This window comes from Eschrichtius robustus, chromosome 2, assembly GCF_028021215.1.
Source record: "Eschrichtius robustus isolate mEscRob2 chromosome 2, mEscRob2.pri, whole genome shotgun sequence".
In the NCBI taxonomy this organism is placed as follows: Eukaryota; Metazoa; Chordata; class Mammalia; order Artiodactyla; family Eschrichtiidae; genus Eschrichtius; species Eschrichtius robustus.
In genome coordinates this window covers 145,486,530-145,510,687 of record NC_090825.1, presented here as the reverse complement: position 1 = coordinate 145,510,687, position 24,158 = coordinate 145,486,530, and the positions used below count along the sequence as shown (strand labels likewise).

At 46.8% G+C, this 24,158-nt stretch overlaps 1 protein-coding gene across 1 annotated transcript in view; it reads right to left on the bottom strand.

Annotated features, from left to right (window-relative positions):
* Positions 1 to 24,158, bottom strand: part of DOCK2 (dedicator of cytokinesis 2) — a 417,766-nt gene that overhangs the window by 57,415 nt on the left and 336,193 nt on the right. Inside the window, exons 31-33 of the mRNA XM_068534609.1 lie at positions 15,730 to 15,830; positions 15,579 to 15,637; positions 4,383 to 4,531 (exon numbers count right to left, since the gene is read on the bottom strand). Of these exons, the coding sequence (XP_068390710.1) occupies positions 4,383 to 4,531; positions 15,579 to 15,637; positions 15,730 to 15,830 (309 nt within the window). The remainder of the gene's footprint in view (positions 1 to 4,382; positions 4,532 to 15,578; positions 15,638 to 15,729; positions 15,831 to 24,158) is intronic.

The following is a 24,158-nucleotide window of genomic DNA, read 5'->3' as shown; positions in this document are numbered from 1 at the left end:
CTCAGTACATATTCAGTGAATTGATTTGCACTTTTCCACATTATGTTCTAAGCCATTTGAATCACCAGTTCACTCCATGCCAAGACTCAGTCTCAGCGGAATCTGCCAAACTGATATCTTTGTCCATTAATTCATTCAACAAGCAATTATTGAGTTCCTGCTGTGTTCCAGGCACTGTTTTAGGTGCTGCTGTCAAATGCTATTATCTCTTCCTTCTCTGAGAAAGGGATTCTCTCTGGATCTCCTGCCTGCTGAGAACTCAGACCCTCCTGCTGATTAGTACCTAATCCTGTTCTACAATCTGCCTCATAGGTAACCCCCCTACTCAGTCTCTACATCCCAGGACCTCCATTCCTTCCCACCAACATCATCTGGAAAGCCCCCAGTCCCTCCCTCCACAAAGAATTGGCCAGCAAGACAACTGGTCTACCCAGCCTCCTACGGGGTTACTCAGGCAGCGGTCAGCACCCTCATTATCTTACATTATAAAACCATTCACTGGAATGTTCCTCTCTGTACCAAGGCAGTGGTGGGATGGAGGTCTAAATGCCTCCATTCATACTGAGAACATTGACATGGTTCACGTCACATTCACGTCAGGCACTTGACAGGTGCTGGGAGCTCAGGCCTGAGAGAACTGCTTTGGCCCTCAAAGAGGAGCTCACAGTCTTGTGATGGAGGCAGACCTATGAGCAGGTTGTCATGCTATGGGGCACAGGTGACATGCCTGAGCTCCACGCAGGTAGGACTAGATGCATTTCACTTTAACTGGGGCATGGCCACGCCAGCCACAGCGTGGCCAACTCAAGGCCCCTCTTGCTGTCCACAGCCCCACCAAGGGAATCATGGAGTATACCAGGGACATGAAATCCAGTCCCAGTTAAAGACAGAGATGGTCTGGGGTGAAGTGATGTACTCCTGAGGGGTAACGGCTGTCAGTCGAATGCATCGGGCATTTAATTGGGGCTAGAGGGGGAGGGAGGGAAATCTGGAGATGAGGTTGCATAAGAGACTTATAGCAGAGAGACTGCCCTGGAGCCTCCTTCTCCCCACCCCAGCCACCCAGACTCAGAGTCTACCCTCTTCCTGTCCCAGTTCCACCCATGCTCATCCTGCTGGAACAAATCTTGGTCTCTTGCATCCAGATGCTCCACTGCCCCAAGAAGCAGGAAAGACTCTCCCAAAATGTGAGGCCACAGCTGAAGGATGACTAGGATTCTTCAGGTGAAGAAATCAAAGGAAGAGCCCAGCAAAGGGATGACAGCAAAGGAACTACAAGACATTGGGTACCAGGCCAGAGGGCTTGGTGTGAGCCGGGAGCAAAGGCCCTGCTAAGTTCTCCTGTGAGCTCTGCTATTTCCATTAAAACCCACATTTTAGAAAGGGAACCCTGTCATCTTCTGGGCAGGTGGTTCTTCCCTTATCTCATTATTTGGCATCGTGCACTAATACCATTTTGCACACGAGGCCTCCTGGATCTCAAACCCCGGTTCTGTGGTTCATTCTGGATCTGGCCATCAGGGAAGCTTGGGGCTCATGGGGGCCCTGCTTCCTCCCTGTCCTGGGGACACCATCCGTGGCTGCTTACTCTGAACCCAAGCGGTAACAGCTGGGTCTGCTCATCCCACAGCTGGGCTCCCACCAAGCATGCAGCTTCTGTTCACGTGGGAAGCTGTCCCATGAGCCAGCCTAATGGTCCCATCCCTTCTGATAAGGTAGCAATGAAGAGAAGCAACTGGGGAAGGAGCTTATGATGAACACACGCCTGGAGCGAGGAGCCCGGGGATGACCCCATTCATGGAGAATAGGTGGGTGCATGCCACAGGGATGCCTCAATAAGGGAATCCATTAGGGCAGGAAAATCACACTACAGGCAAGTCTCGGAAGACACGAGGCCACGAAACACAGCTGTCAGGTTGTAATCCAGAAAGGACGTGGGTGCGCTTCTCCTTCGGACATTGTATACCATCAGTACTGGGAGTGTATCTTTTGCACACCTGCTCCCAGGACATCTCCTGAGCCAGCTGGTGCCCATACCATTGCGGGGAGTGCTGACCTGAGGGGAAGCACGATGCCCTTCATCCCATGTACTGTGCCCTTCACAGGTCCCCAGGCTTCACAGGCTTTTCTTCCCCCTTAAAAGGCAGCAGATTCCAGACAACCATCAAACACTCGATCCAGGGCTGCGCCTTCTACTCCCCACCCCAGCTGGTTGGATATGGTGTCTTTCTCCACCTGAACTCCTCACCCGATTTCTTTACAGGCTCCTTGCAGGGGGGCAGCTGGTCGCCAGCCTTTCTGGGACCAGAGAGCTCCCACCAGTCCCTGGGCGGGGAGCGCACCCTCCCACACTGAGATCATCACAGCTAACTAGTCTCTTTCCTCTTAGAACCACCTTTTCCAAAGTGACTGGCACATCCAATAGATGTTTCTTCAAGAAATAAATTTGAGAAATTCAACAGGTCTATTTACTGTGGAACAGCTCAGTGCCTTGGCTATGTTAATGTGCGTTGGAAGTCTCCAACAAGGTTTATGGCATGCAGGGGCTTCCCAAGGTATTTAACCTCCAAACCCTCTTCCCTAGAGCATCTGGTGGGATCAGAGCTCCATGGAACAGTTTTTGAGAAGGCACTGCTTGAAAGGATGCCACTCATTCTTCCATTCAGCCAGCACTTACTGCGATGAGGCCAGTGGCTGGATAGTGCAGTGGGCACAGCCTGGGCTTGGGATTGTAGTGATCTGTGTGTTGCAACCTCTGCTCTGCCTCTTTCTTGATGTGTGACTTCGGGTAAGTGACTTCACCTCTCTAAGCCTCAGCGCTTCCATCTTAAAATTGGGTGGTAACGCTGCCTACCTCACAGGGCTGTAATAAAAAGTCCATCCCATGAACTACTGTATGGAAGTTATTTACAGTGCTTGACACAGAGTAAACGCCCAGTTAATGGCAGTCATTGTCACCATCATCATCATCACTTTTATGACATGAAGATGAGGAGGATGCAGAAATGAGTTTAGTGCAAGGCGGTGTATAATACGGATACCTCAGATAGCTGGAATGACATAGGAATAGAGGGCAAAGATCTCTTAAAGGATGAGCGCTGGAGTGGGCTTTGCAGGATTGGTAGGAGTGTAGACGATGTTGGCAGGAAGGACTGTGAATGTGGCAGAGAACCCGAGGAAGAGGAAACATGAAGGAGGACGCTCACCAAGGCAACGCAGTTCAGGTGAGCTGGCGGGGGGCGGGGGCGGGGGGGGGGTTGCCTGGAGAATAGGTGAGGGGGAGGAAGGAGTTGGAGGAAATGGCTGGAACATTTGATGAAAGGCCAGAGCAAGGAGGGCCTGGAATGCAGGAGACAGGGTTTGGACTTTATTTGGTGAGGATTAGAGAACCAGTGAACAATGGGAGGGTAAGGTCTGCAAGGATTTTAAGGAAAAGCACTTTGGAATCTGCTGCCTTTTAGAAGGCACTTAGGTACCTGTTTTAAGGAAAATTGTTTCGCGGCCAGACATGGTATAGAATGAGAGGCAGAAATGCGGCAGGGCTGGGGGGAGGGCACGGAGTCCAGTTAGGGGGAGCACCAGGTGAGAAGGGGGCTGAGCGGACAGGAGGGCGAGACCTGGAGTTACTGCTAAGGCAACCTCAGCAGGACTTAAAGACGCACCTTCCTAAACTGGGAGTGACTACTGACTGTTGCCAGGAACCTGCTGTGGAAACCAGTGCTTATTCCACTGGCGGAAACATCTGGAGTGACTGGGCCCAGAAAACGGTCCTTATCCTTCCAGTTTGAGGGATTTTCAATGAAGATGCTTGGTCAGTGGCCCTCGCGTTTGACACAGGTGGCTCACTCCCTGCATGCTGGGGAAAGCCTCCCATTCCTTCCCCGCGGCAGGTCTGCGGGGCCTCCCTACGCATGGGCCTTGGGCTCTACTTGCTGTCAACCCTGATGCATGGCCAAGTCTGACACTTGGCGGGGTAGGCTCTCTCTCAGCTATTCAGATCTTCCGAGTCATCCCAGAAGCAGAAGTGCTGGACAGAGATGGGTGTCAGGTTGCAGCAGGTGGGAGGGAGGGGGCCTTTGGACACACCTTGAGGGGGCTCTTCAGTACAGAAATAGAATCCTTACTATTTCCTGTTGAGAAAGGGACCACGCTGATACACAGCAAGAAAGTGCATTTTAATCTCGGCCTCGGGCAGGAAAGTGTGATAGAATACCGACCAAATCTGATCTGCCAGCTCATTCAGGGCACATGAGTGAATAAATGTCCCCAGCCTACCGTCAAGCCTCTGAATGAAGCCCAGGCAGATGGAACAAGGATATCATTATGGGGAAATGGGCTGGGGATTAGGGATGCTGGCATGAGTTTCCAGCCTCATTTTTTACCTTTTTGAAATCCCCGCTCCTTTGATATTCACACAGCATCATGTCGAAGAAGATTGGGATGGTGGCTTTCCGGAGCTCAGCCTCAGGGATAAGTGTCATCTCTAATATAGGTCCCACCATGCCTGGGATGAAGCAGATTTTGTTCTGGCCTGAAAGAGAAGAGGGACATGGACCCATGAGACAGTTTTCATGATGCACAGGTTCTCAGACCATGCCTGGGGAAAGAAAAAAAGGGAGGCAAAATTGTAAAAACAATACTTAACACTGATACAGATGTTTACCGGGATCCAGGCGCCATTTTGGACACTTTACGTACATCCACTCTTGTAAGAGACATGTGCATCTTCCAAAACAAGCTCCGTTGTTAAGGATAATAACCCAGGCGTGTGGAAAGCACGTCACTGTTTATAAGGGTTTTCACCTGCATCACCTCCTTTGCATATAGGGCCCTGATGGAATATGTTAGTGATGGCAAATCACAGGGATACTTGAAATTATGTCTGTCTGCAACACAAGCCATGTTTCTGAGATTTGGAAAACATGCTTTTACCAGCTGTTTCATGAAAACAAGAAAAGCAAACTTTGCTGCCAAGAACCTGCTATAAAAGTATGGTCTGTGTAATAGCGGGAGTTAAAACATCGCTTATGGTCAGATAAACTACAACTTCTTGTTTCTTCTGCCTCATTTCAAGACATTCCTACGTCCCCTCCCCTGGCTCTTGGCATTCTTGCCACACTGGCCTGGTTCCACTGTCACAAGCTCACCTTGCTTCCTCACTGCCAGACACACTGCTCCTTTGTTGGTAATATTTTTCCCTGCCTGTTCCCCAACATCTGCCCATTACCACCTGGCTTCTCATGGATGGATAGGCTGAGAAAAGCCCTACTGCATGCCCACCCCACTGCCAGCTATGTCAGATACTGCACTGGTTGGTGGTCTGTCTTCTTAGTCAACTTGGCAATGATGTCTTCATTTGATAAACGTCTGCCTCCCCCACAGAGAGCTTTGTGAGAGCAGAGATCATGTCTGTTGTTATTGTTGTATCTGTAGCACTGAGCATAGAACATATTAGATCCTCAGTAAATGTCTGCTGAATGAGGAAGTAAGTTTGTCTAGCTCCTACATTCACTGGCTATGTGACTTGGATATGTGTCTTATAAAAATGCAATCACAATGCCCACCTGTTGAGAAGACCATGTGAAAATATGTCTGTGTATACTTAGCCCAGAGCCCGGGAGAATCAGCACCGAGAGGGAGGGGTAGCGTGGCCCAGTGGTTAAGGGCACTGATTCTGGATGTAGATTGCCTGAATTATGTAAATGGATTCTGCCATCAACTAGCTATGTGATGTTGGGCAAGTTGACCCCTTGAGGCCTCCGTGTCCTCATCTGTAACGTGACAGAATAACAGTATTTATTTCATAGGGTTGTTGTAAAGAATAAATGAATTATTATTTATCAAGCACCCTGGACGGTGCTTGGCACGTGGCACACTTCATATAGTGTTAGCTATTGCTGCTGTAATGTTTGGCCAAAACGAACCATGAAGGGCAGCCTTGTTGAGCAGAATGGATCAGACTCCTCAGAATACACACATCAGATGTGGCAGAGGAGGGGAAAAGAGAGGGGCACTTAAGAATTGCGGGGATTTCCTAGGGAGCATGGGCAAGGCTATCCCAGCAACCCTGTCACTGAGCTGACACCCAGGTGTTTCATCAGCAGCTGCCTCTTTCTTTTCCTGAGTTTCAGAACCTAAGAAGCCCATCTTGGTTTTCCCCATTGTCAGGATGCACACTGGTGGTCTCCGCCAGGGGCAGAGAGCTCCTGGTGTGCAGAAACTCAGGCGGTATGGTGTATAGCCTGGCGCTGCTGCTTTCGAATAAAGCTGAGAAAAGGAGCCAAGAGGGAAGGCAGCAAGAAAATGAATTTTAATTCAGCCTAAATGAGGCTTAATGTTGGAGTGAGTGTTTCCCCAGAATTCAGATAAAAAAGGCATCATCCTAGGAATATCTTCGGCTAGTGAGAATGAAATGATGAAGGCAGGCAGAGAGTTGAGTGAAATATAAAGACACTTTACCAGGATATCAGCTTCATTATATGATGTATTTGGATTATACTTCACATTGGTCCAAACAGAAAAAAAAACTAGCTTTCCTGCAGGTTTATAGTAACTGCTAATCTAGGTTTCTGATTTTGTCCTTCAAGATCCTTTAAACCCTCAGTGGGGTTTTAAAATTCAAAGTCGACTGCAATAATAAGTAGAAGGTAAATGAGAAACTGTCAGATAAGCCACCATGGAATGAGAGAAATTGCTTATACAACAAAGGCCTTTAGACTACTGGAGGGCATTGGGTCTGATAAGGATATATTTAAGATGGTTTAAAATAAAGAGCGGACATGCCATAGACCAGGGATTTCTTAGACACTTTTGACCTGCATTCAGTGGAAGAGATGTTTGGAAGAATAGGGAAAGAGGAGAGAAATAGATGCTACTCTCTAAATGCAGTGTGATTTCAACGGCACTTACAATGTTCCAGAAAGAAATTTTATTCATTTACATCAAAAATGGAATTTCAGCACATTGGATTTTGTGTTCAGGTAACCTGAATGTGTACCTTTATAATCACAGATAGCCCACACATGCACACAAACACAGAGAACATATTTGTGGCTAAGTGAATGCAAACTCATTTGGGAAAAAAAATAATAATTTCCTCATTTGAGAGACACGTCTGCTGCTGTTTTCAATAAAAGGCAAGGAAGGGAATGGGTGAGAGGGTCTTTTTCACATAATGGAAGCTGACTTTCCCTGGGAACAGATACAAAGTGCCGATAAGCCAGCAGGATAAATCCAAATACCGAGTTACACAGGCTTCCGGAAAGGATCTGGTGGTAATGAGAGCACAGGGAAGAGCTTAGGTGTGCAGGTGGAAAGCAGTCCCCTGTGCTCTCCGGCCTCAGTTTCCAGCCTGTGCAATGGCCTTGTCTATCACACCTCTCAGGAGGAGACCGTGAGATTGCAGGCGAAGGTTCTGAGGGCACTAAGAAGGCGACCTGGCAAAAAAGAAACGAAGAAAGAAAAAAGGAAGAAGGAAGGGAGGAGCGTAGGGAAGGAGGAAGGAAGGAGACAATCCTGTGAACCAGGCTGAGAATGAAGGTGGGCAAGTCGCTGACCTCAGGGGGCTGACAGGGCACCAGGGGCACTCGAGCTGAGAGCGTGAGGCCCTGTGAGGGCTGGCACACACCCTGAAATGAACGGGATTAGGGCAAGTTACCACCCCCTGGATTTCAGCATCCCGCAAGCCTCCTGGGGACTCTGAAATAAAGCCGGGCTGATCAGAAAAGACCACTCATTCACTTCAAAAGAGGAAGAAAGAACACAGATCTCTGCTCCTCCTTCTCAGGCTTGGAAAATCTCCCTCCCGGCACTGCTCTAAGACAGGCGGCTGTTTCTCTCCTTGTTACCCAGAACATGCCCGGCCCTGGCTTCCCTCCAGGCCCTGTAGAATCTCTGAGCCTGATAACCTGGGTCAAGTCCCCCCCACTGCCACTCCAGGCCGTGCGGCTTTGTGCCTGTCACTTAATGTCCCTGAGCCTCTGTTATCTCATCTGTTAAATGGAGATAATAATCATAATCCCTGCCTGGAAGAATTGTTGAGAAGCTTAAAGGGCTTTGTACAGGGTCTGGCTCATTAGAAAGGCTCGGCAAGTGCTGATGCTGATTATGATGACGACACTGCAGAGCAGTACAAGCTCAGCCGAGGGTGGGTTCTGGAAAAAGCAACGTTAGGAGACCGGGTCCGACCTCATGGAGCCCCCTGGGGCTTTTCGTGGAACTTCTCAGTCCAGTCAGTTTGTTCGTTCACCTCTAGAGTAAAGGGCTGGCATGGGAAGAAGGTCGGATTAGACGGATCTTATCTCCCATGGCTGACATTCACCACCCTCTAAACCCTTCTCTATCCTATCGAAACATGTTCTTATCTGTTCTCAAAGATGTTTGAAGGGACTTCCCTGGTGGCTCAGTGGTTAAGAATCTGCCTGCCAATGCAGGGTATACGGGTTCGAGCCCTGGTCCAGGAAGATACCACATGCTGCGGAGCAACTAAGCCAGTGTGCCACAACTACTGAGCCTGCGCTCTAGAGCCTTCAAGCCACAACTACTGAGCCCGCGTGCTGTAACTTCTGAAGCCCGTGCACCTAGAGCCCATGTTCCACCGCAAGAGAAGCCACCACAATGAGAAGCCCACACACCACCACGAAGAGTAGCCCCCGCTCGCCACAACTAGAGAAAGCCCGCGCGCGGCAACAAAGACCCAACGCAGCCAAAAATTAAAAAATAAAAATAAATAAGTTTATTTTAAAAGAAAAAAGATGTTTGAAAAGCCCCAGACTGATTATGTTGGACCACAGCTTACAGTCCTTCCATGGGTCCCATTGCTCTGCAGGCCCATTTGGCCCGATGCTCCGTCTCTATACCCCAGCCTCCCTCCACTGGCCTGCCTCCTGTTCCTCCGGTTTGCCCTGCTTCCCCCTCCTCAGGCCTGCACACTGCCCCCTTCTGCCCACCATGCTCTTCCCTCCCTCTCCCTGACCCCATCACCACCCTGAATCCTATCACCACCGCCTCCACAATTAAATCTTACTCGTTCTCTATCCAGTATGGAAGCTACTTGGCTACATGTGTCTTTGAGCACTTGAAATAAGGCTACTCCGAGCTGAGATGTGCTGTTAAGTGTAAAAAAAAAAAAAAAAACCCACTAGATTTCAAAGAAAGAGTTCTGAAAAACAAACCAAAAAGAGGTAATATATCTCAGTAATGTTTTATACTGGTTACATGTTGAAATGATAACACTTTGGAATATGGGGTTAAATAAAACATATTGTTAACATGAATTTCACTGCTTCTTAAATACTTTTTTAAAAAAAATTTGGACACTAGAGAATTTAAATTTAGACAGGTGGCTCACATGCTAGTTCCTCAGGACAGCACTGCTTTGGAGCTCAGGGCTCCCCCCGTTCCTCATCAAGGCCACCTTCAGCTCACTCACTAGGCAGGAGTTCTTTACACACTCTCTGGGTGCCCCCAGCTTCTGCTCTACAGCTATGTCCCCTTGCAACCATAATTAAATAGCTCTGCAATTAGTTTGTTACTATTCAGTGCAAAGTCCATGAGGTTGGGGGCTATGTCTCTAACTACAACTGTTTTCAGTTGTAGCCTCAGCTACAGGCATAGTGCCTGGCACTTGCAGGGTACTTGTCTTCATTTCCTGTTGCTGCTATTATAAATCACCACAGACAGTGGCTTAATGCAGCACAGATTAATCTTATGCTTCTGGAGGTCAGAAGTCTGAAATGGGTTTCGCTGGGCTAAAGTCAAGTGTGAGCGGGGCTGAGTTCTTTCTGGAGGGTCTAAGGAGGAAATTGTTTCCTTCCCTTCTCCAGCTTCTAGAGGTCGCCCACATTCCTTGGCTCATGGCCCCTTCCTCCATCTTCAAGCCAACGGTGTTGCTTTTTCTAATCTTTCCCCGACTCCCCTGCCTCCTGTCTTCACTTACAAGGACACTGTAATTGCATTGGGTCCACGTGGATAGTCCAGGATACTCTTACCATCTTCAAGATCCTTAATTACACCTAAAAAGTCTACTTTGCCACGTAAGGTAATTTATACAGAGGTTCTGGGGGTTAGGACTTGGACATCTTTGGGGAGCTATTATTCTGCCTATCACAGTGCTCAATATTTGTTGTTAAATGAATCAATGAATGGGTGGATGGATGGATGCCTTTCTAATCCCATTTCCTATTTCTTCCCAGCAGCTTCTCCCCAACTCTAAGAAGCCATGCTTGCTTAGTCTGGTTGCTCTCCTGGAATAGCTGCCCTTCCCCCGTTCCCCTCTGTTTCAGTTCTGACCACCCTGGGGTCTAATTCAAGAGCCATTTACCCAAAAGAGCCATCCTCCTGTTTGCCTGAACTCCTGAGTCTCCACCACACATTTCACATTAAAGAACATGCTCTTACATTGTTCTTTAAACTCTTAAGTTTGTTCTACTCTCAGAGGTGGATGGTAGGCTCTTCCAGGCAGGGCAGGGACCGTGCCTTATACTTTCCCAACTCCCCCGTCCTTCCCTGGAGTTTAGCACCAAGCTGGGCACCCCATAGATGCTTAAAAAGTAATGGCGCAGTTGCTCTCACAGCTCTGCCGGTAGTGATCTTCCCACGTGTGAGGCCATGATGCCAGCCGCTGGAATCTGTCTTTCTTTCCCATGATGACTGTTAACACAGCAGACCGGCATTAAGCCAAGTGAATGTGGGATGGTTAAGTACAAAGTCATTTTGGCAAAACGTGCATTGCTTCACTCTAAGCAGAAATCAAATGTTATGATGCTACGTTATCAGGAAAAGTACATTATATTTGGCATCATCCCAGGATTCAAAGACACAAATGGCATTAACCCTTTAGTGGCTGGGTCCTAGTACCAACATATGGTCCTTCTCTCCATAAAGACCTCCCTGCACGTACCCTCTCTCACAAAAGCACGCACACGCACACACACAGATGTCTAGACTTGTCCCTGAATAATCTTCCAGCCTGAGATTATCTTTGCAATTAGCTATCTTATAATCACAGGGTTGCTCAAATCTCTCCTGATGAGAAAAAGATGATGATACTGATGATCATAGTGATGATGTCCTGATTGCACTGGGCATTAAAACAAAATTTTAAAACTTAACATGCATTATGATTTACTCATTATCAGCAGTCTTTGCAAAACGTAGTTGGCTATTTCACACTCTTTGAAAATAATCTGCATATTCTGAAACAAATTATTAGTAAGAACATTGGACTTCAAGTCAAGAGTCTGGCTCTTCTGCCTCAGCTGAGTCACTGATTTGTTGTTGACCTTGGAAATGTCCCTGTGCCTCTCTGGGCCTCACTGACCTCACCTGTAAAATCACGGCATTGAATTAGATGATGTATCAGATAGGGATGTAGCAGAAATCTGATCACCATGGCTAAACTGAGTAAGTTCTGCTTTAGTTTTCTTCCTTAACAAGAAGCCAAAGATGGTCAGTCCAGAGCTGCTCCTCCATCCTTAGGGTGTGACTCTTGTCTTCATGGCTTCAAGGTGGCTACCACACCTCCAGGCCTCTTACTGTTTCCCAGAAAGGAAGAGGGGGAAAGACTATGGGCAAAAAATGTGTTGTGCTCATTGAATTTGTCCCCCTTCCTTTTACTTTAATTGGGAAAAAATGTTTTCCTGAAGCCCCAGGAAGTTTATTTCTTCTGATTCTCATTGGCTAGAGCGGGGTCACATGGCCATCACCTGCTACAAGTCATTGTTAACTGAGCAAATTGTGATCATGAAAAAAAAAATCAGGGATCAGTTAGCCAGGAAGAAGGATGGAATGGCTGTTGTGCGGGCATTCAGCCTCGTCTGCCACAGATAGCTTCTAAGTTTCACTCTGTCTTGGATATTCCACGAATTGCACTTTAAAACCCATCATTACCCAAGGCAGTGTTCTCACTACATTGGGCACTCATGTATACAGTGCTTACTCCTGGTTTGGATTAGCAGATTAACCTCATCAGCATGTTAGAGAAAGTGCGCTAATGACATCATCTGGCAGAACGCAGAGTAGGGTGGGGATGGGGAACCATCCATTCACTCTGCCTCCCCTTATCCCTGAAGGAGACAGGCAAAGAGAAGGCAGCCATGTAACCAATGGGCAGCAGGAAAACCCCTTCAGGCTGATATACCTTCCTCTTCCTTGGAGCCTCCGCCATCCTTGCCAGCAGCATCCTTTACTTTTTGTTTTCTGCTGTGGACATCTGTGCCTTTGTTTGACCTCTCATAACTCCATGAACATTTTACTTTGGGAAATTCTGCCTCCCTTGATGGATGTAGGCTTGGTGGGGGCACTGATGGAGAGGTCATCCAAGGAAGGCCAATAGAATGGTGTCCCCTGGAGACTGGACCTTTAGCAGAGTGATGTTGGGATGGAACATCCTGAAGGCAATGTCACACCACCTGCCGTGGATCCTTGAGTGTCTCTGGCCCTACCCTTCGTAGCCCATTTCCCCCTTCCCCTTCCGATAAGTACCTTCCCTGATTAAGGCAGCCACAGTCAGCATCTCTTTCTTGCAACCCCCAAACCCTAACAACATTAATTCATCCTACAGGTACTTGAATACATCAAGGAGTTCGTGATGCTTCTGGACAAACACTCGTGCCAGGGTACTTGTCCTGAATCTAACTCTAATCCACTCCAGGATCTTGTACACACCTCTTTGCCTCTCTGTGCCTCAGTTTCCTCATTGGTAAAATGGTGGGTTGGACCAGACCTGTAGCTTCAAACTATTCTCTGAAGTACTTCAGGATTTCTCCCCAGAAAATCCACAGGGGTCTACACGGGAGCTCAGGAGAGGCCCATTATAATGGGCTCTGGGCTCCCCACTCGACTTCAATTAGAATAGCCTGGCTTTCATCCAATTTCTGTGTTGAGCAGGATATTTTTTTATTGGTCCTCAGCTAAAAATAAACGTTTGAAAAATGATGGACAATATGATCTCTAAAGGACCCTCCCAGTTCTGATGTTCTGTGATTCTAAGCAGGTGGAATATTTGGTAACATCTTTTCATTCATCAGCATAATTGGGAACACAGGAATGCCTGCCAAAACATAATCTATATCTAAATAAAATCTTCTGTGTGCAAAACAACGGCAATGAAGGACATTCAGAAAAGAGCAGGCTGTGTGGAAGAACTAGAAACAAACAAAGCGCAGATCCCTGTTTTGCAATTCTGGCAAAGCTTGATATGTAGATCTGGGAAAGGAAGCCCACCACGGCTTTACCTCCTCTTTGCTGTTGTAAAGCAAAGAATGCAAACTCATATGCAAACCGAATCTGGGCCCCAGGTTTCACTGGACACATTCAACGTTTTAAAAACTTTCAATTAGTTATCACCAATATTCATAAATTGGAAAATGCATTTAAAAATTATGTTTCCTGGCTTCTTTTGAAAAAACGGAAGATGTGACAAGGTCGGCCTTGCATTCTAAAAGGATGGCAGTCAACCAGAGCAGGACAGCAACTGTCCCTTTTAGCTGGGGCACATCTGCTTCACTCTGCAGCAGGCCCACCTACTCCTTCCTATAAGCCTGACCCCTGAGGCCAGATGCTGGCCACCAGGTAGGCCTTCACTTGCACTATGCTTTTTTGTTTTTTTCCTATTGCAGGGTAATGGTGAATGAAACATAAAATGTTTCTTACAGCCCTGTCATTATCCAAAGTGGAAAAACAAAAGATAGACTGAGAAAGGTATGCTGTTCTAGAAAGACGGGGCAGAGATGCTATTTATTTACGATAGTGGCTTACAAATGGGGGTAATTCTGTATACACACACGCACGCACACACACACACACACACAGGCGACATTTGGCAATGTCTAGAGACTGTTTTTGGTTATCGCAGCTAAGGAGGATCTGGTGGGTAGGCGCCTGGTGGCTAGAGGTCAGGGATGCTACTAAATATCGTACAGAACGTAGGGCAGCCGCCACAACAAAGAATCATCCAGCCCCAAGTGCTGACGGTCCCCTGCTTTACGGATTTCTGTGGGTTTAACATACATCAGCCCCTTCACTCTTTTACATTACCTGCCTGCGCGCTGCCCGGGCCCTGCCCTTCAGGCCTTAGCGACACAGGCCTGGCTTTGATGACTACTGAGCCAGAACAGGAAAATTAGGCTCCCTCCTGATGGCGCAAGGGTGAAAATAATGATAAAAACTCTGACATGGGTGTGGCCTCCACGGCTTCACTCTCCCAGTATTTGCCCTTAGGATCCGCATAAGCACGCTGGGAGGAGATGCTGTTTCCCCAGGTTAGGCCCAGTGTCACTCAGTCCCCTGGCTTTGGGCCTCATCGCATGTAAATGACGGGGCAAGGCCCCAGGCAGGGGTGTGGAGTCTGTTCTGGGCCTGGCTGCCCAGCTCTCACTTTGATTTTGTGAGCCAGTCCACAACCCTCCTGTTACCAGTGTGTGCTCTTGGCCTGAGTTGAGTTGCTGCCAGCAAACACAAAACCCAGGCTGATATCCACTGTGCTTTCCCCACAACGAATGGGCCTTGCTGGAAAGGGCAAGGAACGGCTATCCAGGAAATCAGATGGGAACTGAAAGACACTACGATGTCTGGGGAGGCAAGAAGCAAAGTCAGGGGAGGTGATATAGGTTGAATCTAAGAGACGGGCACAGCATTGCAAGTGCTCGACTGAAGAGGGCCCACATCCAGGCCCAGGGCAGAGCAATTCGGCAGCAGAGAGTCAAGGAGGGTGCACAAAAATCGGAGGTGAAAATGGCTCATTACTTGTGACTATTTATTCATCCATCCATCTACCCATTCATCCTTTCCGCACCTATTTATGGAGCAGGATTCAGGCCTTGGGCAAGGTGTGTGGCCCCCAGGCTCGTGGACTCAAAACCAAGCTCTGGGATTTGCCACTGTTTCATCTCAAGCAAACCGCTTCCCTCTCTGAGCTTCCTGATCGGTAAAAGGAGCAGGTAGTGTTTCCATCTTGCAGGAGGTGATGTGAAGATGAAACAAAGATCTCCTTAGCCCTGGGTCTGACTCAGACCCTCCCTAAATGCCTGGCTGACTCCATCTCCCCTTCTTTCCTCCCGCAGATGCCACTCAGCTCACACAGGATTCCTGCAGCTCACTGAAGCAGGGACAGCTTCTGGGGTCACGTTTCAGCTCAAACATGCCGCAAAAGACCTTCGTCTTCCATGGAAACAATTCTCCCCCATGCGGTCGGAGAGTCTTTTGTAGATCACTACATCACATGGGAAGCAGGATGCAGAACGCCCACCAGTAAGCAGAAAGCACACGTGTGATGTGTGAGAACGTGCATTCCCACAGCAGTCGTGCTCTTTCTCCTTCTTGTAAATTCCAGTTTGACTTCTTAACCCCTCAGGGGCATCAAGGAGAAGCAGATCCACAGTTGTTCTGGGGGGCTGGGATTTGGGGGATGGGCACCCTCTCTCATCAGGCACTTATTAAGGACCCGGGGTGCATACAGTGATAAGCTATTATTTCAAGCTCCCACTGCTGAAGCCCCCCATGGCCCTCTAACGGATGGTCTTCAAGAAGGAGCCTGGCCTGTGCAGATGGTGTCTGTCTGGATGCGTGTGCCTACTCACCAAGTTTGTACCACATATCACGGATGGAGAAGCCAATTAGCCGTCTCATGTCCCCGTACCTAGGAGGAACAAAAAATGTCTGCTTCAGTCACCATCTCAGAGATTCTCATGAACCCCTACCCCCCTTTCAAGAGATCCAAATGCAACCTACTTATTCAGGATTTTGTTGTATTTGGCGTGCGAGAACTGCTCCAGCTGCAGAGAATCCTGAGTGATAAAAGCCACTGCCAGATGAAAATAGTTGTTCCACAGCTGTAAATGAAAGAGTGGAGAACAGTCATGGAGAGGGTCTGAAGTGGGAAAGCATATTAAACGCTGGGTAATGTGAATAATTTATGAAGATGGCAGAAGACAGAGACAGAACCAGTTTAATTCTGCGTGCTGCAATTTTCTAACTGGCACTGACTCTGAAATTAACATCCCGGCCAAAGCGAGGATAATTGATGGATTTCTCTAGGTGCCGACCACATCGTCTCTCTGACAACAGGATTTGGGCAAGGAGGAAGATTTTTAGGGCTGCTTTTTTATTGTTGTTGTTTTGCTTCGTTTTGTTTTTTTGAAAGACAAATAAGTCGCCCCAGCTGGGTGTCCTGGTGAGCTAGTGAGCTCTGCCCTAGAATTAGAGGATGATGAGGGATTAAGTATTTCAGAGACTCTCAGCCTCTCTGGAAGTCCTCCCTAATTCACCCGACAGCTCAGAGGACCAGCCTGCAACCTATTCCATCTTAGACTATTTTGCCTTTTCCTTCTCTTTAGTTCAATGGTTTTGAAGTGTGGCTCTGGCCAGCAGTATCAGCATCATCTGGGAACTCATTAGGAATGCAAGTTCTCTGGACCCACCCTTGACCTACTGAATCAGACCCCAGAAATCCGTGTGTTCACAAGTACTCTCGGTGACTGTAATGCTAATTTGAGTTCAAGAACCACTGAGGGCCAAGTTTACAGGTAAGCTTGTCATAACTACAACATTTACATGACCTCTTGGTGCTAAACGGAGAGACTAATACTAGAAGCCACTCCACGTGCTCATGGTGAAATAGATCAGGTAAAGCGTGCAGCGCAGAGCAAGGGCTCCAAAGATTAGCAGCAGTGACGGTGATATTGACACAGGCTACAGAACCGAGAGTTGGAGACCCAAACCAAGGTATTGTTGAGCCTCAGTGAACCCATCTGCAAAAGGGGTACCTGTGTAACCACTGCAGAGGGCTATGGTAAAGATGATGTGTTTAAAGGGCATGAATCTCAGTAAGAGCTCCAAAGCACTGGTTTGCCCTATTATTCTTTTCATTATTCTAGTGACTCCTTTGGTACCAAAGCAAATAGTACAACCTGGTGCCTTCGGTGCTCAGGGGCAATTATTACAAGATGCCATGGCCCTGCAAGGAGCAGGTGGGGGCGCAGCTTTGCTGGACAAAGCCCACACACTTCCAGCCTCCTCTGAACATTGACTAGCAAGGGGAGGGTTAACACCAGCTGGGGAAATCACCTGCCAATGAGACCTTCATCCTTCACTCAAAGATGTTCATCGGAAGTTTCAGATGGCCAAGACTAAGTGAAAGGCAGCTCTACCCTTGATAAAGCCCTTATTGCTGCCCAGAGTATTATTTTCATATGGGCTTGTGGTTCCAGTTTCAAAAAGGAGCAAAACAAGCCCTTCATTTTACCATGGGCCAGGCACTTTCCCACACATCCCTCCTTTCATCTCTCAAAACTTGGTAGCCATTATTAGGCCCATTTTACAGTTGAGGAGACCGAGACTTAGAGGGCTCAAGTATTTTGCCTAAGGTCACACAGCTTGTTAAACATACAACAGAGCTGGGATTTAAACCCAGGCCTACTGATTGACATTCAAGTCTCTTTCTACACGCCGTGTTCAGTCTTTAGCTGAGGATGCATTAACACATATTTATTGAACATCTTCAATGGGCCAGGCATTGTCATCATGTGGGGATAGGGCAATGGTTACACAGACAGCAGTCCCTGCCCTTGTGCAGCTCGTACTCTGTTGAGGAAATGAGCTTTCCTTCTTTTACTTGAAACTTTATCTCCCAGAGTCCAAAAAGACCAAGTCTCTCCAGGGGTGCAGTGAAGTGACCTCCTGGCTGGTGGCCCCCGTAAAGTCAACTCTGCACACAGAACCCGGAAGGATCAGATCGTATCACTCCCTTCCTCAAAGTCCTCCAAAGACTGCCCATCACCCTGAGAATCAGATCTCAGGCTCTTCTGTTTCCGTAGTAACCTCGCTTATCCAAACACAATAAAGGTCAGGGCGTCTCTCAGCCACTCTGACCGTCCTTCCTCCTGGCGTCCCCATGACTTGCACGTTCTGAAAATGTACTGTTTTGGTCTGCGTAAGCCCAGAGCTCACACCTCCTCCTGTTTAAGACCAGGATATGAAACCACAAGCCAAGGAATGGGAAAACCTGGTCATAGGACATGGAATGGGTTATTTTTAGGGTGAGAAATTCCTGAATTTAGGGGATTTCATAAGGATAATCAGGATACAACAGGAAATAGGTATGTGACAAAGTAAGATGAATTGGTATCGCTTTTGAGAGTAATTCCAGAAATCCCCCTCGCCCAACCATGTTTGAGAATACCTAAGACACTGTCAAATCTAATTAAGCATCTTGCTAGCCTCTATTCTACCTGACTTGGTCCTTCAAAAATGTTTTCTGTCACACATTCCTGATTTTCTTTTTTAAAGTTGAGATATAATTCACATACCATAACATTAATTTTTTAAAGTATATCATTCAGTGGGTTTGAGTATACTCACAAGGTACTACAATTTTCACTACTACCTAATTTTAGAACATTTTCATTGCCCCAAAAAGAAACCGTCCACCCATTAGCAGTCACTTCCATTCTTCCTTCCTCCTCAGCCCCTGGCAACCACAAAGCTACTTCTGTCTCTGTGGATTTGACATTTCATAGAAATGGAATCAGAAAATACGTGACCTTTCTTTAGTGTCTGGCTCCTTTCACTAAGCATGACTTTTTCAAGGTTCATCCACGTTGTCACAGGTGTCAGTACTTCATTTCTGTTTATTGCTGAATACTATTCTGGGTACAGATATATATGGATATACCACATTTTGTTTATCCATGATGGACATTTGGTTTGTTTCCACCTTTTGGCTATTATGGATAATGCTGCTATGAACATCTACATACGAGTTTTTGTGTGGATGTATATTTTCAGTTCTCTTGGGTATATACTTAGGAGTGCACCTGATTTTCTTTTGACTTCTCTCCTTGAAGATCTTCGTGGACCATGAGACCATAGATCCAGTGCTTCTTCTTCTTAGTGGATCAGAAATGGTGCCCCTAAGTATCTCACCCACAGCCCCTGTCCAGTTCTGCCCATGAGGCCCTGTGGGTCCAACTTTGGAACTGAGGGAAGGCCGTCATGGTCAGTGGCTCTGTCCAGTGCCTGAGAGCTGAGCAGTGGCCACAACTAGACACGGCTGGGCACTCATGATACTTCTTGCCTGCACCTTCCTTGACTCTTGCTCCTGAAGAATCAGAACCAAATGAACTAACCTGGCTTTTCAGGCAATTTCCAGTGTTTTCTCCCTCAGCAAACTGCCTCTTCCAGGGGAGGGGGAGGGGCTGATCTGCTCAGACTCACAGATAGAACACAAGCATCTTGGCCTCCGTGGCTTTGCTCACAGTGGCTCTCACACCTGCAGCATCTAACTTCCATCCTTTCATTAAAGCCCAGCTCGAGATCCGCTTCCTTCATGAGGCCTTCCCAGAAGGCAGAGCACATCAGGTCTGCTCAGCCCTTCCGGATTTCAGGAGCACTTAGTAGGTGCAACCACAGACGTGGGTCCATCGTTCCGCACCTGACCTTGTGCTCCGCTCACTTCCCGTGACAGGATCATCCAGTGGTTAAGAGCACATGCATCAGTGTCTCACAGACTAGGGAATGGATACCAGTCTCTCTCTTACTAGCTGAGCTGTCTTTGGCTAGTTACTTGACCTTTCTGAGCCTCATTTTTCTTACTTGTAAAATGGAAAAAATAATGGTAACTACCATAAAGGATTGTTATAAGTGCTGGTCGTAGAGCACTTGTAAGCCCTGTCTTTTCCGATTGTAAGTTCCACCAGTACCAAGGGTTCTGGCTTCTACTTATTTGTATCCCTAATGCTAAATTCAGTACGATGGCTCGAATACAGCTGTGCTCCAGAAAATATTTATTTATCGATCACCATTTTGTTAGAGAGATTCTCCAGTTGTTTCCAAAGATCCCAGATTTTTCTTTCCTCCCTGGCCCAAGCTGCCCGGTGGCATTTTATTAAGAGCCCAGCCTGGATGGCTCAGAGAAGCCACAGAATCTTTGGCAAAACACACGGGTTCCTTTTCCCTGGGGAAGAAGTAAGGTGATTTCTGATTGGGAATTTCATATTTTGAAATCGTAGGACAATAGAAGGTTAAAGCTGGAATAAATTTCAGGGTCATCTGGTCCAAATCTATTACTTCACAGACGTAAACAGTGAGATCCAGATAAATTAACCACCCACCCAGTCATACCGCTAGTGGGTGTAATTAGAATTCAGCTATTTTTAATTAACTCTCAAAAAATTATAAATGTAATATGCACACAGTAAAAAAAATTAAATGACTGAAAAGATTAAATAATAAAAAGTTATTTTCCATCCTACCTTGGACCCTAGTCTAATTCCTCAGAAGAAAATGTTGCTAACAATTTCCTGGATATCCTTCCAAAAATTTTTGTGTATAAACAAACATATATATAGACATCTTTCCTTAATAGTCTGCTATACTTTGCTTTTTTCTCTCATCAATATTTCTTGCAGATGTTTCCACATTAGCATATACAGATCTGCTTCATTCTCTTTTATTGCTGCATGGTCTTCTGCTCTAAGAATGTACTTTAATTGTAACCAATTTCCTACTTATAGACATTTAGCTTGACTCCAACTTTTTTCTTCTTTAGCACTGGTGCTGTAATCAACATTCTTGTTTATATATCTTTATGCATGAGAGACTGTTATGTAGTATACATTCCTAGACGTGGAACTGCTAAGGCACAGGGTCTATGCAGATATCGTTATTGTTTGTGTTGTCTTTGTTGTCTGTTTTCATAGATACTGTCAGGTTACCTTCCAGAATTCCAATCCAATTACAAGCTCCATTGTCATGGGCAAGTTACCCTGCCTCTCTGAGACTTTAGATAGTATCTAAAGGGGGTACTTATAAGGACAAAATGAGGAAATTGCTACCTAGTAAACTCCTACTCAGACTTTTTTTTGTTTTTTTTTTTTTTAGAAATGACTTTTCTGGGTTTCTTTTTTTTTTTTTTTTTTTTATAAATTTATTTATTTATTTTTGGCTGTGCTGGGTCCTCGTTTCTGTGCGAGGGCCTTCTCCAGTTGTGGCGAGCTGGGGCCACTCTTCATCGCGGTGCGCGGGCCTCTCACCATCGCGGCCTCCTTGTTGTGGAGCACAGGCTCCAGACGCACAGGCTCAGCAGCTGTGGCTCACGGGCCCAGGTGCTCCGCGGCATGTGGGATCTTCCCAGACCAGGGCTCGAACCCGTGTCCCCTGCATTGGCAGGCGGACTCTCAACCACTGCACCACCAGGGAAGCCCCAGCCTTTTTTTAAAAAAATTTATTTATTTTATTTATTTATGGCTGTGTTGGGTCTTCGTCTCTGTGTGAGGGCTTTCTCTAGTTGCGGCAAGTGGGGGCCACTCTTCATCGCGGTGCGCGGGCCTCTCATTATCGCGGCCTCTCCTGTTGCGGAGCACAGGCTCCAGACGCCCAGGCTCAGTAATTGTGGCTCACGGGCCTAGTTGCTCCGCGGCATGTGGGATCTTCCCAGACCAGGGCTCGAACCCGTGTCCCCTGCACTGGCAGGCAGATTCTCAACCACTGTGCCACCAGGGACGCCCCCCTACTCAGCCTTTTGATCTCAGTTCAAAACTCACTTCCAGGGGAAGCCTTCCCAGCCCGCCTGGACTAAAGTAGATCCATCCATTATTTGCCCTCATTACACTCTGTTCACAGGATTCATGACATATTTTAAGCAGAACTAATTTATTTGCTGTCTCCTCTACTGGATGTAAGCATCATGCAAGCAAGAACCTCATTTTTTTATTCCCTGTTGTATATCCAGTGGCTAGGATCATGTCTAACCCAACATGTACTCAGGAAATATTTGTTGAATGAGTTCATTAATGAGCCCAGCATGCCACATGTGTTCTTGTTAAATCCTCCCCAGAAACTATGTTATTGGTATTATGATTCTCCCCATTTTAGAGAACAGGGAACTGAGGCCCAGAGAGGTTGAATAACTTGCCCAAGTTCACACAGTTACAAAACGATGAAGCTGGCATTTGAATCCAAGTGTATCTGTCTCCAGAACTGGCATTCTTTAACCACCCTGCTCTCCTGCTAAAATTGCTCTTCTTCTTCTTTCTTGGTTCTTGTTAGCCTTTGTTGTTGGTCCAGTTTTCCACTGGTTCATCAGATATCTTTACAGCAGAGACATCAAGAATGTCTGATCCTATAAGTTTCTTTCTCAGTGGCCTTGAATTATTATTTACCCCAAATTCTTATTTTAAAAAAAAAGGACCCAACACCCAGGGTTGCTGAAATGCAGTCAGCATACCCACCTCTGTGGTGCAAAGGCCCAGTTGCCATGGCCATTCTGAAGATGCCATTGATTCTAGGAGTAAAAGTTTCCAACTACAGATTCAGGTTGGGAACATCAGTCCAGAGGTTGTCTAGGGTCCTCAAGCTGAAGCAGGCAGGGCCGCAGAAGCTGTCCCCAAGCATGTGACAATCTTCCTGCCTGGTGGAGGCGTCCTGCCATGACCTCCCTGTGGGTAGTGCTGTGGGACTCTTCAAGGTGTCAATGAGTGCTCCCTCTGTGTCTGTGCTCCCTCTCTCATGTTTTTTGCCATCACTGGTTACACTTCCCATTATAAAGACCAAGCCTGCCCTCATTCCTCCACCAATGGCTGGGAATATTCTGGAAGCTTTTCATTTCACAGGGTCTCCAGTACAGGTTTAAAAATGATCCCAAGGTGGTCTGGTGCCCAGAAGCTGATCCAGAAATGCCTCAAGACTAAGGCTGGAATTACCAAAGGCAGAGCCAATTATAGCTTCCCAAGTAGAGAGAACGGTCTTAGTAGCAATCAGACAGCCACCTAAGATGGAAAAAAATTATTTGGAGCCAAAGAACACATCTGAAGTGCAACCACTGATTCCTGGACCAATCAGAGTTTCCAACATGGAGAGTCTAATTCTGCAGCCAATCATTGAAGAGCTCCCTGTCCCACAGCCAGCAAAAGCTAACAAGGGCAGACTGTTTCTGGAGCTACATAGAGCTGTCTCCTAGATCCGAAAGGCACCCTGTTCCTAAGAGACAGTGCAGAAGAGTGAAAAGAGCTTGGGTATTGCAGACAGGCCTGGGGTTGAATCCCAGAAGACCCACTTAATAGTTAGATGACCTTTAACAGGAAAGTCAACCACTTCTCTGAAGCTCAGTTTCTTCACCAGTAAAATGGGTATATCCCAACCTAACAGGGTTATGGTTAAGGATCAAAATGCCCTAAATCGATGCCTAATAAAGGTTAGTCACCTTCTTCAAAAGCTTGGATGCTAGAAGATGGATTTACAGTCTGCTATTGAGACCCCAAGATCCTTGAAGGCAGGGCAGTGTTCTGTTTTGCTTCTGAATTTCTCAAGGCATGTTGCAACAGCCTGGACTCATGAGAATTGCTCTTAAACAAAAATTCTCACTGAGTTAAACTCGAAATCCTCTCTTGGTCTTCCCTGACCATGAAAACAGATGTGAATCTCAAGGCCCAGCATCTTGAATAGGGCCTGGGAATGCAAATTTTTTTAGCCCCAAGCAGGAAACATCATTTTTCTAATTCCCAGGTCTTGTCACCTACAGAATGGCACCCACAGAGCTTCTTGCTTTTTGCCCTTTGAATCATAAAACCACAGTTCTGGAGAAGATATTAGGGATAATCTCATTGTACCTGCCCCTCCTCTGGGCAGCAGCTGGCAAGGCCAGCTGCGCTTAGTGGTGGATACTGTTCCTGCTGATATTAAATGCATAATTAATGAAACCGTAAGAAGAAAACAAGGCGTGTTCCAGGCAGGGTACAGAGAACAAATCCATTCTCACACAAGTGAGGAGAAGGTAGGAGAACAAAGATAAGTTTGAAGAATGATCCTGTCCTTGAGTGCTTCCCACTAAATATATGTGGAAGTCTCATTCGAAAAAGAGACATTTCATTTTGTAATGTTGGCCACTTTCCCGTTTTACAAATCTTGTGGGTGTGAGAGCCCTAGGCAGTGTTGTGGTGACCAGAAAGATGCCTCCCTACTGTCCTGTTTGCTGAGGACTGACATATGCGTTCCCAGACCTGACACATTTAGGACCACCACCACCGTCATCATCATCACATCAAAATGATAATTATTGTAATTATAATGAGCTAACATTTATTAACCAGCTACCATGTTCCTGGCATTCTTCTAGGTATTTTACACGAATTAATTCACTGAATCCTCTCAACAATCCAGTGAAG